The sequence below is a fragment of the Poecile atricapillus genome, chromosome 14 (assembly GCF_030490865.1).
Source record: "Poecile atricapillus isolate bPoeAtr1 chromosome 14, bPoeAtr1.hap1, whole genome shotgun sequence".
In the NCBI taxonomy this organism is placed as follows: Eukaryota; Metazoa; Chordata; class Aves; order Passeriformes; family Paridae; genus Poecile; species Poecile atricapillus.
The window spans coordinates 9522041-9537844 of record NC_081262.1 but is presented as its reverse complement, the minus strand read 5'-3'; the positions used below and the strand labels follow the sequence as shown (position 1 = coordinate 9537844).

At 42.0% G+C, this 15804-nt stretch overlaps 1 protein-coding gene across 9 annotated transcripts in view; it reads right to left on the bottom strand.

Moving 5' to 3' along the window:
- The window catches only part of LOC131584741 (acyl-coenzyme A synthetase ACSM3, mitochondrial-like), a 32704-nt gene that overhangs the window by 7605 nt on the left and 9295 nt on the right, over positions 1 to 15804 (bottom strand). For 3 of the 9 annotated variants that reach the window (XM_058850153.1, XM_058850151.1, XM_058850152.1), the window contains exons 2-15: positions 15673 to 15740; positions 12774 to 13037; positions 11823 to 12033; positions 11168 to 11375; positions 10209 to 10352; positions 9594 to 9750; positions 8972 to 9051; positions 7913 to 8036; positions 7532 to 7612; positions 7295 to 7396; positions 5780 to 5907; positions 5579 to 5678; positions 4819 to 4938; positions 3750 to 4167 (exon numbers count right to left, since the gene is read on the bottom strand). In XM_058850153.1, the coding sequence (XP_058706136.1) occupies positions 4081 to 4167; positions 4819 to 4938; positions 5579 to 5678; positions 5780 to 5907; positions 7295 to 7396; positions 7532 to 7612; positions 7913 to 8036; positions 8972 to 9051; positions 9594 to 9750; positions 10209 to 10352; positions 11168 to 11375; positions 11823 to 12033; positions 12774 to 12974 (1743 nt within the window). In that variant the 5' untranslated portion in view covers positions 12975 to 13037; positions 15673 to 15740 and the 3' untranslated portion in view covers positions 3750 to 4080. Of the gene's footprint in view, positions 1 to 212; positions 477 to 3341; positions 4168 to 4818; positions 4939 to 5578; positions 5679 to 5779; positions 5908 to 7294; positions 7397 to 7531; positions 7613 to 7912; positions 8037 to 8971; positions 9052 to 9593; positions 9751 to 10208; positions 10353 to 11167; positions 11376 to 11822; positions 12034 to 12773; positions 13038 to 15672; positions 15741 to 15804 lie in introns of those variants that run through there. The other 6 variants (XM_058850150.1, XM_058850146.1, XM_058850149.1 and 3 more) reach the window with 4 other exon arrangements.

Sequence of the window (15804 nt, the reverse complement as noted above, 5' to 3'; positions counted from 1 at the left end):
ACTGCTACTAATATGATTATGATTATTATTATATTTCAATTCTTAAACTGTTCTTTCCTCAACCCATGGGTTTTACCTTTATTTTCTCGTGATCCTCCTCCCCATCTCACTGGGGAGTGTCTGTGTGTGTGATCCAGGGGCTCTGTGGTTCTCAGCTGACAGCTGGGGTTAAACTACAACTCAGTGTCTATAAAATAAAAGACAAATACTACCTTTTCCAGTTGTGCCCACTCATCTAAGACATCACTTGCAAAGTTGAAATACTCTGGCAACTCCTTTTTATTCTGGATTATAGATTCATAATGGGAAATAATCTGAGATGTAAGAAGTCTGTTGTTTCCATGGAATGATCTGCAAGGTGACCTGAGAATCCACAAGCACTGAGGAATCCAGGATTTAATAAATGTTCTCATGATAAATGATGTTTTAGCAGACAGTGAGGGGAGAATCAGGTACACATCTAAAGAATCAGTCACCTGGAAAGAAAGAAAATACATTTAAATTGATCCGGTTATTGGATGCTGTCCCATGTACAATGTTGGATGAATTAATGCAAACCAGTTTGAATAAGAAGTTGTTTACACACCTCCTCATTTTATGTCATGTTACCTGTATTTTTGTAATGTGAGTATTTAACATTACAGTATGCAGAAGGAATAAGCACAGGCATCTTGAGGTTAATAAAATTAATAGCGTTGTTGCTATGAATCCAACAACAACAAGAAGAACCAACAAAACAAACAAATCTTGAGATTACCCAGACAATCCAGTTATGAGCTGATGGGTTATTCATTGAAGCTACTCAGGCCTATGGGAACTGAACCAGCTGGGACAGATAGTGGCTTATCTCAGGTGACTTCTACAGAAGGCATAAACCTGAGACCTGGGAGGTGGGATACTGAAAGGATGAAAATTAGGATGCTACTGGGATCATTCCATAATAAACCATGTCCCTGGTTCGTGTTCACGACTGGCTCCCCGCCCCCAGGTACCCCTATATATTGTGAAGTTCACCACACCCCCTGGTCTTTGGATGCAGCCCCTCGGACCATGCAGCCCCTGTGATCATTAAAATCTATCTTTGGGCATTCCATTGTACCCATCCCGATTTATTCTGCCACGCACAACCCGGCCAAACTGGATGAGAGGTCACAGAACCCCACTGCAGTATGTGGCGCCTGAACAGGGACTCTCATATTGAGACCTCTAAGGGACTCAGTTTTGCTGGGTCTTAGCAAACCGAAAGGACTCTGCTCTGGAATACATCACCAGGCCTGATGGAGAAGCAAGAGACCTTTGGAGAGGACCAGTTGCCTCAGAGAGCCCTGCATGGAATGCAAGTGAGCAGAGAAAGGGGACACCCTCCCATCACACCTACCCCCAACTGAGAGGACGCATCCCACAGAATCCCAGTTTAGTAGGATGGGACTAAGGTTGTCCAATTTAGAATAATGGGATGTATATAGATGATTTAAGGAACTTTTAGCAGACCATTGGAAGGAGGTTAAAAAATGCGAGCTGAAAATTCTACTGAAATGTGTCTTGTAAAATTCTCTGGCTGCTTTAAACCCAAGAGGAGCCACTCCACCGCCCCAGGACCTGGTCCAGACTGTGGTACCTTTTCCTCAGGATTTTGGGAACTCGTTGGGATAAGACTGCATGACTTAACAACGAGAAGGGACCCTCAAGTCCTTTGCTTGAAAAGCCCAAGAAAAGCAGTGCAGACTCCAGTCTAAAACCACTCTCCCAAGAAACCTGGGGGCACCCCTGCCCCACTGTAACACTAACCCTAACCAGACCTGAGTCTGCTTCTAATCCCTTTAACCCTGGGATAAGAACCCAAGAGCGGAACCCATCGCCGACACAGGAGCCTGGGCAGGCTTTTAGTAGCATTAGCAACTCCTGCCCTTTCGTGTTCTCGTCCTTCTCACTCCTCAGCTCCCCTAGAATGGTATATGAAGTAGAGAAAGCGAGACTGTTCGATTTACTCTGCTGCTTTGTATTCTCTTCTGCCTACTACACGAAGAGTCCAAGATGGCGGCGGCAGCTCCCCTCCCGCTCCTCTCTCCCGGCACGTTTGATGACCCATCACCCCATTCCCTCAAAACAAAGCCAGCTAACACCTCTGCTACTGCCCCGCAGCACACTCCAGCCACGTACTCTCAACTTCCCACACCCAGCCCCACCTCGTGCTCCCGCTTCTCGCCCCGGGTCCCGCCTCCGCTCCGCCCCTCAGGGCAGGGCTCACTCCGCCCCTCAGGGCAGGAATAGCTCCGCCCCCTCAGGGCAGGGCTCGCTCCGCCCCCTCAGGGCAGGGCTCGCTCCGCCCCCTCAGCCTCGGGCCACGCCCCCTGGAGCCACGCCCACGCCCGTCTGAATCGAATCCCTTTTCCTGGGAAATTTTTGTGGCCTGAGTGAAGTTGCAAAGTTTTGCCCTTTGCCCCAGGTTTTTAAAGCTCATTTTTCAGTCTTTTACCCCTTGTCCCATGTCTTCAATCATAACTGTTTGTTCTCAAATCTTTGATGCACAGATCTCAGCACTGATCACATTTTATTCCTCAAGAAAAAGTTACTTATTTACCATTGGAACTACTGCCTTATTCCTGAGCAGAACTTTATATAGTAAAATTTAATCTGTCTGTCATGCAAATTAGTTCAATTACCCAGAGTGTAACACAACTTAATCTTTTCAGTGATATCTGCCAACATAAACAATCTGGATGCAGATTTTTCCCCCAGAACAGATATTTTGTCAAAAGCAACAGAAATTCATGGTGCTTTCCACAGTCCTTGGACATTGTAGCAGAGAAACATTGACCAGTTGTAAACAATATTTAATCACTTAGGAAGATATTTCTCTTTTCTCAGTCTGCTCTAGTTCTGTGATTTAGCTTTAACTTGCATATTTCAGAGCATTACAATGACAAAATCTACACAATAGCTTATGAGAGAAAGAGGAGGAACATAATATTTATGAATATTTAGGGAAATAATACTCAAGACTGACAAGATGAAACATTTCAAGTTTAGGATTCCCAAGTGCTCTACAAAAACATCTGCCAGTAAGACTGTGAGAGCCTTCAAGTTTTTAGCACTTTCTCACCTGCTAATATGGAGGTGAAAATGAAGACAGAAAACTGAGGAAAAGACCCAGTAATGGCAAAGTTCTAAGAATGAGTAGTGAGAATCAGAAATTATTATTCCTGATGTAATACCATTTGCTTTGCTCAGTGATCATCAACACGAGGTGTTCAGATAAATAACATTTTTCTGACCTGTCTGCTGTGGACAGGAGAGATCAGAAGCTGCTGGGAGAGAACCTCTTCATTCATTTCACCCACCTGTTAGGACATGTTTCCCATATGAGGCACTGTAAAGATCAGCTGTTCCCTGGAGATGTGAAGCCTGAGCACTCCTTCATAAAGGTTTTGGAGTGAAACGCGTCTGACTTTCTTACTCACTTCCTCTGGAGTAACGAGAACAGAAGGTGGCACAAAACAGACCAAGCAGCAAAGCTCTTTCTGTGGAGTAACTTTTTTCCTGTAATCATTTACACCATTGTTAATTATGCATAATTTGCACCTTAACCTGGACCACTTTTTCCTCATCTTTAACCATTTAAGTAGGTCACAAATTCGTCATGATGAAGAGAAACATTGAAAAGAAATTATTTTTTCTTTCCACTCTGAAAAAATTTGAGAATGTCACAGTGGTAGGTTTTGGATGCTAATTAATTGCTGATACCCACCTCAGGACAAACATATATTTTTATTAATTTCTCATTCATTTGTAATTTTCAAAGCCTTGTAGTTTCACCCATTTTTCTAAAGGAAGCTGTTTATACAAATTGCTGTAAAAAAAATTAGACCTCTGTATGCACCTGAGTCCGTCTATCTCTCTCCCATTCCACACTTGGAATTATTTGAACTTCCTTCCTTTTGAAAATTTGTAGGTCAATGGCAAAAGTGGTTCCAATACCACATATCCTCAAGAATGTTTTCTCCTTTTTCTTCCACACTTTGTTTTTCCAGGTGTTGTCATTCTGCTTTTTCTCCTCATATTCCAAATCTGTTGCTGTTGTCATGCTCTTCCCCACTCTTTGTTCTTTAGAACACTTCTCTGGATTTTCCCAGTAGTTGTCTTTGGCAGATCCTGAACAAACTCCACCTGAAAGGCAAAAATGCTTCCTGTAGCCAAATAACCTGTGGTTAAATTCCCATGTACAACAAAAGATGTGACAACACTTTTAGCACGGGGTGGCTGGGGATAGACAGATGGGAAGCTGCACAGCCAGGGTTGGAATGGTGAAATTCCTGACTACACCTTGTAGCTACTGCACAGACAGCACTTGCAGCAGGCATACCATGATCTCTAGGAGTGCTTCAGCTTTCAGGATGGGGGTTACTGCTGCCTTTCCTAGGGAGAAGAGATGGATTCCAACCCACTGATGGCAGCAGGAATTTCTGTTTTGATTTGGCAGTGTGTCAGAGGAGAGCTCAAGGTAGAGCTGATTAGAATGGAATGCCTTGCCTATTTGAGCTGCTGTGAAAACTCCGGGATTCCATGAAAGAAAGACTAGTCCCCCCCATGAAGACAATTTCATGACCATTGCCTCCCTCTGGTCCTTTCTAGCACACACTGCCAACCAAGGCTACAGCTGCAACAAACCCTGTCATCTGCTTTTATTTCATTCAACTCTGCTTGGAGTGTTTGTCAGAATGCTGTTGAAAAACAGCTGAGGCAGGACAAAAAAATGCTCAGTTTCTGGTACAATGAGAGAACCTGTCCATTTTTTGTCTTTTTTTGGGCTGCACTTACCTTCCTTGGATACTTGTAAGGAGCAGTCACCTTCTTGACATGTTGTTGAAGCTCATGAATTAATTTTTCTGGATCATGTGATTTAAAAGCAGGAGCTAAAACAATGAAGGCTTTGACCACCTGTGCCACAAAAAGTAAGGGATTGTGTTAACTTCCAGAGGTGGCAATCAGGGGACACATCTGTTGCCAAAAACCAATGTCAAATTTCAGAATGCCAAAATGTGATATTTTTCTTTAATTTCCCTTTTCATTAGCTGTTTGTTATCAATTGCTGTGCTATGAAGGACCCATTTTGCAGCAGGAAAATTTGCTATTTTCCACTTTTTTTTCTTATCTTTATACATTATTAAGCTTTCAAAAAAATTCTAGTACAGAAAATAAAGAGGAATTAAAATCTCACCCCATTTGCTCAAAGAAGTGTTGCAAAGTTGGAAAATATAAAACAAAAATTAAACACTCTGAATGTCATTGCTACCATATGCTCAGTGGTGAGCAAAAAATAATCAAAATTTCATTACTTAGACAAAAAGATCACATGATTAGTCTGAAAAACCAATTTTTTTCCCCCACATAAAACCCTGCAAAGAAATAATTCTGAAATGGTAAGATCTGTCAAAGATACGGAATTTTAAAATGTTAGCCCACCTAATTTCAAAAGCCTGCAACATACTGAATTCCAAAGAAGCCTAGTACATAAAATGAAGTAGATACTTAGAATAAAAGGCATTTCTTTCTACATTTCTTTTCTATTTTGTTTTACCTCCCCTCTCTGTGGGTCGGGACTGCTGACAACAGCCACGTCTGAGACTGCTGGGTGCTCTATCAATGCACTCTCCACTTCAAATGGGCCAATGCGATACCTAGGGGAGCACAGAAACAGCTCAGCCCCAGCAGCATGGGCCAGTCCATTGGTCTTTCCAGGCTGCATTTCGTGAGGCAAAACTAAAAGGAAATGACTTACCCAGCAGAATTTATGATATCATCAGCTCTTCCAACAAACCAGACATATCCCTCTTCATCCATAGTGCCCCTGTCCCCAGTGAGGTAAAAATCTCCACGCACAGAGGCTGCAGTTTTCTCTGGATTATCCTGGCAACAATCAAACATTTCCAAAAAGTTTTAGTCTTATTTTTAGTGACTTGTAATGTATTTACTTTGCAGTGATGCTAAAAATGAACAATAAAATTGAACTCAAAATGAGTGTGCTCAATACTGCTTTATATTTTCAACTAAATAAACAGAGCCACATTAGCACCTTTGTTGGGGAAACATATGATACATCGACAAAAGCACTTTTTATGTAGAGATTTCTGTTCTATAGAGAAAAGGCCATGCTCTATCAAAATACCCATCCACCACAGCAAATGTGTAACCCACAAAAATGTTTAACCCACTCTGTTCAGGGAAATTATTTTTCATTGCAGGGGGTTGCCAAAATAACTTCCAGACAAAGAAAACATTTTCCTCTTAAATGTCAGGACCAAAACACAAATGAAGTGACCTGCAGAAAAAACATTATCTGACCTTCAGGACCTATATATCCAATGTAACCTCTTGGTTACACAGGAAAAACTCTGACAAGAGAAGGCATAGTGAAAACCTGAAACTACAGTATTGAACTTAAGAAGATTTTTATGATATATTGTATGAGATTGCTACAAGTATATACAAATATTATGGGGGTTCAGGAAAGGATTAAAAACATAAGTAGATTCCCCAAAGCCTATTGAATATGGCAGTTCCAATACAGGGGAGAATATCTTTAGGTTTGCCTGATACTTCTGTTTTCTTAAGAATGTCCTGCACCTGAGCAGCACCACAGATGAACAGTTGCTTAGATGGACCTTTGACCTGAACCAAAATGTCCCATTTTCTGGTGATTTGTCTTAGCCTGGTTTTGCTTTCAGTGGGTAGAACATCTCCATTTGAATAGTGGTGTTTGATTACATTTGTCACTACCTCAGAGCCCGGTGATCATCTGCATGTGAGGGGTTTGTGCTGTTGATCTTGTGCACGTTGTGTGTGACAGGCACTTGTACAAAGGCTTCTCTGACTGCAGTGCCTGCTGGAATGGGGGTACCTCTGACAGTGGTATGAGGGAATAAAATACCTGAGCCTTGGAAAGCCTCCCTGAGTTCCTGATGTATAAGAGTAGAATTTATGGGCTTTCTTCAACAATGTTTAACCAAAGATAGGAATGGAAAAGAGGGGAAAGAGTGATGCTCTGAACATGAAGTGCATGGCAACTGCCTGGTAGATACCTGGAACAAGGTAACCCCTGGTTCATGTTGCGTTTTGAAGCTACACTTTGTCAGTCAGTCTGTTCCTGGAACTATGCACTGATCAGGCTCAAAGTCCTCGAGTAACCCAGTGAGACCTTCTGAGGATTCTGCATGGAATTCTGCCCCTGGCAGAACTTTGCCCTGGGCTTCTTCTGAGGCTCTCAGCAGACACAGACACAGCCAGTCAGGCTCACCAAGTACTCGGAGAACAGACAGAAGGGTCGTGTGGGTTTCACTCGGATCCCAATGGTGCCCTCTTCTCCTGCAGGCACAACAGCCCCTTGGTCATCTACGATCTGCAGAAAGGACACACAGCAGGAGTGCTTTGATCAGCTCAGAGGAACATCTGCTCCAGCTCAGTGCAGGGCACAGAAGGGACACAGCCAGCACTGCCTTACTGTTCTACCCACAACTGCCACACATCCACGTACCTGCACATCATAAGGGGGAAGAGCTTTTCCCAAAGAGCCGGGTTTAATTTTCATTCCTTTTGTATTGGCACAGATTGTCACCTGCAGAATAGATTTGTAAAAGACTTTTTAAAAATTGTTGCAACGTCTTGTAAATCTTATTATTGTTTATGTTAGACAGGGCTCCTCTTTGTGACTTTGTTTTGACAAGGGCTGAATCAGGATCACAGCACTGTGGTTCTTGAGAACATCAGAGAATCTGGGATGTGAGCTGCTTTAATATTCTTCATTAAACCTCAGGACAAATTGATACCCAGAGAAAATAATCTATTTTAGTTTTGCTTTTGAAGTAAAGATGGTGAAGGGTTTTACTACTAGTAATTACATTTATTGCAAACGTACTGTTTCGCTCTGGCCATAACCTTCATGGATATCCAGCCCTGTCTGGATTTTCCACTTCGCGAACACTTCAGGATTGAGTGCTTCCCCTCCAGTTACACAGTGTTTCAGACTCGGGAACTTGTAGCTTGAGAGGAAGAGCAAATTAAATAATTTTCTTAACTCTTGACAAGAGCAGTAAATAGACTTAACAAAACAGCCTCCCTCAGCTTTCCAAGGAAGCACACCTAAAACTTCACAAGCTCTTTTGGAAATGACAATCATCATCCTCTTATGCACACCTGGGATAGACTCCTAGATTGCTTGAGTTGCCACTGAAGATGATGTGATTTATCTCAGTGTCACTAGAAGGAGGTTTTTCTGCTAGAAAACACATGAGCAAAGTGTTTCCTTGGGAGAATTGAAATGAAAGGAGAAATCTGAATAAGCACATCAGATGTGTGTGGAAGGCTGAGTTATGTGCCAACATCCAAGATCAGATATAACAGAGAATTTTCTAGAGCAAAAGGAAGGATGAATAGGTACATGGAGGCTGAACTCTGCTAAACTTGGGTTGGCTTTTGTCAGGACCTGTGTGACAAGAATACCTTATCAAAGATGTCAAACCTCCTCGCAAATCATGCCTTACAATCTGGATATTTTACAGAATAATAAACTGGTGGGAATGGTTGCCAAATAACTCTCAGCATGTTAAACTCCTCTAACTGCTCCCTTCATTCTCAAGCATGTGAGAACAACTCCACTGTACTCCTGATCCAATGCTGCCTAAAACATTGACTTAAATAGAACTGTGCACCCTAAGTTCAGAGGAAGTGACAACTTAAAAAAACCCTCCATTGTTTCCTCTGTGCTGCCTTTTCAAAGACCCAGTCCTGACACCCAAGTAGCATACTGCGTGACTAATTATTCTCACATTTCAAAACTGACAGCCTTCTCTACTGAGAGCAAGCTGTGCTAGTTAGGTTTCCTTTAACGGAAAAAGAGAATTCAGGAAGCTAAGGAAGAAAGCATCCAGAGCTGTCCCAGCATTACACCCCAGCCTCCCTCCCCTCCCTGCTGTACCTGCTCATATCATGTTGGACCAGCATGCGGAAGGCGGTGGGAGCCGTGCAGAAGGTGGTGATGGGGTATCTTGAGAGTGTCTAGAAAAATAGGAAGTTATTTATTTGAAAAGAAAGTGTAATGCTGGGTCTGACCTTGTGAATGTGCAGGTGATTAACAAAAGAGGACAGTGCTGAGGGGAATCAATCAGCTGATTGGTTTAAAGTGCCTTAGGAGAGGAACAGGCACACTGGAAATTCTGCAAAACAGAGCCTCAATTCATGTTCATACCATACTCTAATGACTGGCCCATACTCAGCCTGACCCCAAGACAGCTGGAAGTCCCTACCTGAAGTGAGGTTTAGGTTCAATATTGGACACAGCAGTGATCCCAAGATCTTTATATCCTGCATCTTTCTGCAATTGTCCTCTACACTCAAGCCATGACACATGGCCTAACCAGGAGGGAAAGCACTTGCTCCTTGAGATTAATGGGGACCAAATGGAGGGATGATTACTTGGGATGTGGGAAGTACTATCCCTGCTGCTGCTGAGCAGTGGCACCCATGGCCTGGAGCCCAGTTTGTTTCCTTCATTTATGTAAAATGGAAATAAACATCACAGTATAAAATATTAAGCTTACCTTTGCAATAACTTCTGGTTTAAACTGTGGCATATTGTGTACAAAGACACAGGATCCACAGATCCATGGTGCAAAAAGACTGCCCCAAGCTGCTTTTACCCAGCCAGTATCAGAGGTATTCCACATTATATCTGAAGGAGTCAAGTTCATCCAATACCTGATGAAAAAGCAGAGATGAAAGAAATGCTGCAGAGAATGTGAGAGACTCAGGCCCAGGTCACAGCAGGAGGCTTCCATTTGAAGATGTGGTGTCAGCAAGTGGGGCTCTATAGAAAGTTTGAGAGAGCTGAAGAGTCTTAAATATTCTCTGATTTCCCTTTATTCTCTCCTGCTTAATATTTCGAGCATTTATTTTTCTCACGAGCAGTGCAAAACATTTTTGTCTTGAGTTGCAGAATCTAGAGCCCAAACAGATCATTCATCTCTGGACCCCTGATTGTCAGCTTCCAACTCAGAATGCTTTGGGAAAGGTATCCTTTAACTTTCAAGATGAGGAGGATACAAGATCCTACAGCCATGAAATGCCCACATTTACTGGAATTTTATGGTCACACGTTCAGTTTAATGGTGATCAGTCGCTTAATGAGGACCCTGGGAGGAAATGCAAGGTCAAACCTGCCAGTGGTTGCAAATCCGATACCATAACTGCTGTGGGACTGCACTGCCATTTTTGGGAAGCCTGTAGTTCCACTGGTAAAATAGATCAGCATTGGGTCTTGACTCCTTGACTTGACACATTGATGGTCAGCAGATGCAACCCTTTGGAAGAAATGGCATATTCCAGTCACTACATGAAGTTTTCCACCAGAGCAACAGCATTTTTATTGTTGAGTTCAACAGGGAAATTGCCCCAAACTGAATATCTCACTAAATAAGAGGTAACACAGGTAAGAACAGTCAGAGAAAATTTTGCTTGTAACAAGTATGCCCTGTATGCCATAACATTTAAGATATGAGCACCTACAGAATATTTCAGTGACTTTGCAACCGTTTTAGCAAGGGCACTCTAGGTGCTGATTATGGAACAGCAGCCAGAAATCAGTGTCTGCCTCACACAAGCAAAAATCAGCCCCCAACTTGAAATCAATAACTAAGATTATTATGCCAAGTACATTGGTCTTATTGCTAATAGTATATAATTTATGTTCAAGAGACTGATGAACAATTCAGATCCTCTGAGCTACCAGGAGAGTAAAGGGAAGAAAGAACTGAGCACCAAGAGCTGACAATGTGTACTTTCCCATTTAATCAAAAGCAATTAGAATGGGCTCTAGCAGACAAGCTCAGAACAATTGTTTAGAACTCTGTGTGCTTGTCTGATGATCACAATAGAAGCAGAGAGCTTCTAAAAGCTGGCATGCTGCGAAGTGAAACTGAAGGACATGAAACTGATTCCCAAACCTGGATTGGATGAACCTCGACCAGTGTTATCACAAAACAGGGCTCTGACAGAGGGCTGCAAAAGCGTAATCCATTTGTATTTTGAAAATTACCCCCACAGCTCAGCAATGCCACCTGACTGGAACAGCTCCCTTCACCTCACAGGTGTGATGCTGAAAGAGCTGGATACTCACGCAAGGAGTTCTTTGAGGTTCAGCCACCCATCCCTGCTCCCTTGGCCTACAATGAGTTTACTTTTCAGGAACTGGCTGCCAGGCAGGACAGATTCCACTGCAGGTGCCAGTGTGTCATTGGTAATGATGCACTTGGCCTTGGAAGCTTGGAGTCGGTAGGAGATATCTTTGGCTGTTAATTGGGATGTTCCTGGAATAAAGACAATTCCTGGAAAAAAGCAAGGAGTGATTGAGAAAACTCAGCATTTCCCAAAACTACTTGATTATGTCTCTCTGTTGATGCTGATTTTATCCATCCTGGATGTTTAGCAGTTTAAAAGCAGAGCAAAATAGATATATTGAATTATTAATGATTCTAATCATATACATTCTTCCATTATGAATTCAGCTGCCTTCCAATGTTTGTGGTCAAGTCTGGCCTTAGGTTGCAGCCGTTCAACCCTCACTGGCTTCACCTGAGGATGAGTTTGACTGGACCATGTCTGGCCCTGTGGTTGCTGTGTGGGCGTTGCCAATTCTCCTTCTAGGCAACAGATCAGTTGTAGAGGTCACAGCAGAATATTCCCGTTTGCATTTTCTTCACCCTGATCTAATCCATGGCTTGCACCCTCTATTTGCCTTCTCTCTGCACCCAACACATCAGTGAGTCCCTCACCTGCTCGCATGCAGGCCACACTCAGGAGCCACCACTCAGGAACACGAGGCAGAATTGCTGTAACTCTGTCTCCTCTCTGCAAACCACAGGCCTCAGAAAGTACATTGGCTGCCTTCCTGGACAGAGAGCCCAGCTCCTGAAAGCTCCACTTCACCTCCTCTCCCTCATCATTGACCCACCAAAAAGCTGGATTTGCTGGTTTTCTTCCATCCTACAACACGTGAGAAGACATTAAAATAAGACAAACCTCATAAGGTTTCTCTTCAATATAAATCATCCTTGGCAACTAGTCTCTTGTAGTGATACCCATCTTTATGACAAACAAAATAAAATGGTGTCAATACAATTCAGTAGCTATTAGTAAAACTGCGTCATCTGAGATTTGTTCCACTGTGTCCTGGTTTTGATGGGATAAAGTAAGCACTGCTTAGCAACAACTAAGTCAAGGATTTTCCAGTTTCCCACACTCTGCCAACAAAGAGGTGCATGAGAAGCTGGGAGGTTTCCTAGACAGGACAGCTGACCTGAACTGTCCAATGTTCCACACCACAGAAGGTCCTGCTCAGTTTATACTCTGGTGGGAAGTTTTTTGGGAAGTGCCAAGGCTGGGTGTTAATGAATGGGCAGTGGGCAATTGTGTTGTGCATAATTCATCTCTTCTGGCTTTTCTTTGTTGCTCTCTCTTTCTGTTATCTCCCATTTTGTCATTACTATTTCTAGTAATACTTCTACAGTAGTGATAATTAATATTAATCTTCTTCTTATTATATTTTATTTCAATTTTTAAACTTCTTTCCTCAACCCATGGGTTTTACCTTTATTTTCTCGTGATCCTCCTCCCCATCTCACTGGGGAGTGTCTGTGTGTGTGATCCAGGGGCTCTGTGGTTCTCAGCTGACAGCTGGGGTTAAACTACAACTCAGTGTCTATAAAATAAAAGACAAATACTACCTTTTCCAGTTGTGCCCACTCATCTAAGACATCACTTGCAAAGTTGAAATATTCTGGCAGTTCCTTTTTATTCTGGATTATAGATTCATAATGGGAAATAATCTGAGACGTAAGAAGTCTGTTGTTTCCATGGAATGATCTGCAAGGTGACCTGAGAATCCACAAACACTGAGGAATCCAGGATTTAATAAATGTTCTCATGATAAATGATGTTTTATCAGACAGTGAGGGGAGAATCAGGTGCACACCTAAAGAATCAGTCACCTGGAATGAAAGAAAATACATTTAAATTGATCCGGTTATTGGATGCTGTCCCATGTATGATGTTGGATGAATTAATGCAAAGCAGCTTGAATAAATAGGTTGTTTGAACATATCCATGTTTTCTCTATTATTTTATGTTCCTCCTTTTCTTGTAAAGGGATTGTGCACTGCTTTTCATTAGAATATTTGTCTTCTACTTTGATGAATGACTCTCATATCTCAGCTCTAAAATTTCACTTGCCAGTCCTTTTCTCAATATCTATGTCTGGATTCCTATAAATTTTATGTTACTTTGCCTGCTTACAGAAATAAAATGCCACTACTTTTAAAGTGTTTTAGGACACTATCACCTTGACTTAAAACTCTCTGTAATTATGTTATGCCTTAAACCTGCACTAGATGGCGAGTCACACTGAATTTATGCACCAATAAAACTGATGAATCTCTGATTTATTTTCTTATGAGTTCTATTTTGTTTGAGGGCATGGAATAAACACAAAATAGACAGTAAATGAGCAAAGGTGAAGTGCCAAAACTTCCATTTGCTTTGCACTTCAGCTGAAGTGTTCAGCTTGGGAAAAGATTCATGTAAAATAAACTTGCAAAGTGCCAACATTTCCAGTTTCTCCTGGTCTTTCCAACACAACATATAGGTACATATAGAAGAGACAGAATGGATAATGCCACAGGTTTTTAAAGCCCAACCCTGAAAGCCAAGAAAACTGGATTTTCAGTCACAGTTGAATCATCAGATAAACTTGTTTTGAGTGTAATGAGGTCTTTAAGGCTGTACCCATATATCTGAGGGATTTTTTCCCAAATTCAATGAAATCAGCTTTGCTTTTAAACTTTTTTGTGCCATGATGTTGTCCTTATCTAATAGCCAGCAGTCCATAACTATCTCCCAGGGATTCTATGTAGTTACTTTCACCTTTGCATTATTTATTGCAAGTGTAGATGTAGTGAGAGCTTCCAGTGTTCAGTGCCAATAAATAACAGCAACTGGCATCACTCTGAAATCACTGTCTTTGTGAGGCAAACCAGAGAAATTGAGACAGAAGGTGCACATGTGAGGCACGTCTCAATGGTTCTTGATCACATTAGAATATTATTTATCCTGAATCCAGTGTTTCCCGCTGACTGGACTGCGACTTCTGCAGAGGGCAGCTTTTCCATAACTCTCAAACTACAAAGCACAAAAAGAAAGCCAAAGCTAGCTAGCACTGACGAAGAAATGCACAAAACGTGACCTTATCTGCTTTATGTCTAAAAGAAAATATTGTTCTCCACCAGTTCAGTTCCACTAAATCTCACTCCTTTTCTCATTGCAAATCTGTCCTGGCAGGATGGACTGTGGTATGATCCTCCTTTTTCTGCAGTTTCCTTTCAGGACATGGAGGTTAGAAACCCTTTCCATGATGGAGCCTATTTGCTGGTAGGAGGCTTCCAGGAGGGATTTCAGTTGATGGCTATTTGTTTTAGTGGCAGACAGGGGAAAACCAGCTCTCCCAGAAAATGGTTTTGTCATCCTACCTTTGTTCTGGGAGCCTTAGGCTGTGTTCTGAGCTTAAACATTGCCTGCTCAGCACAAACAGGCCTTGTTAGTTTTAACCTGCAATTCTGACAGATGCTTTTTAACCTTACTAGTATGTTTCTTGATAGATATCTTTGTTATGAAGAGAGAGACCACAAAGTCAAATGGGAGACTCTTATCTTTCTGTTTCTTTTTCTCCTTTAGTACCTGATTGCTGAATCTGTATTTATGTGTGATCTTATCTTGCAGGCAGCCTGAATACACAGCTCCTGATTTCATTAGGCACGCTCTACAAGTACTAATAGAACACATCTCAAGGTACAGTACAACGCAAAGCTTTAGAGACTGATAGAAAATAGTTTGCTGGAAACCCAGCCCCACTCACAGCAGGCATGAAAACAGATTAAATTGCAGCAATATGCCCCCCAAGATCCTGCATCAACAGAAAATGGAGGCTACCAAATCAACCCCCATGATGAACATACATTCTTTTTAGCAGTGCCCTCCTGGATAAAAAGTCTGCTAAAGGCACAAGGTGCAGAGTATCACTCGCTACTCCTCAGGAAGAAGAAAGAGTCTTTATTGAAGGAATTTCTTCTTGGTTCTATTAATCCAGACCCACCTGTTGTCAAGTGAGGTCTGTCCTTCATGCCACTGAAACAACCACTAGAATACCTGGTCTGCCCTGCCAGCTACAGCTTTGGGGGTAAGGTTCACAAATTTCAGCAGAGTTTAAGGGTCAAGATGTTTCTGCTACAACTACAGACTGGCAAGCATTTACAGAAATAATAATTCCTTGGTAAATTGAAGGAATTCCAAAATCTCAATATTTCTTTACAGTATTTTTTAAATGTTCTGAAAATACTGTCTAGGGAGGCTTCATAATTCACATGCATAGCTGATATACATCCTAAGGATGAATTGCTACATTTAATCCCTTCAGTTTATTGCACAGAAAATTGTGTTACCACTGAAAACCAATGGTAAAATCTTCTGGTTTAACCCACAAAATAGAATCTTACTTGAGCTACAACTTGGCAGTTATGTACAGAGGGGAGCCCCACAGACAAGACATCAAAGAATTACAGACATTAAAATTACCTATGTAAAGAAATGGAAGTTTTCCCCTGACTTCAGCAAACTCTCAGTCAAATCCACAATTAGTAGATCTGTAAGTGCAGGAGACAAACAAATATCAAATGGAGGAGCACCCCTCAAATACTGTCCCAGGTG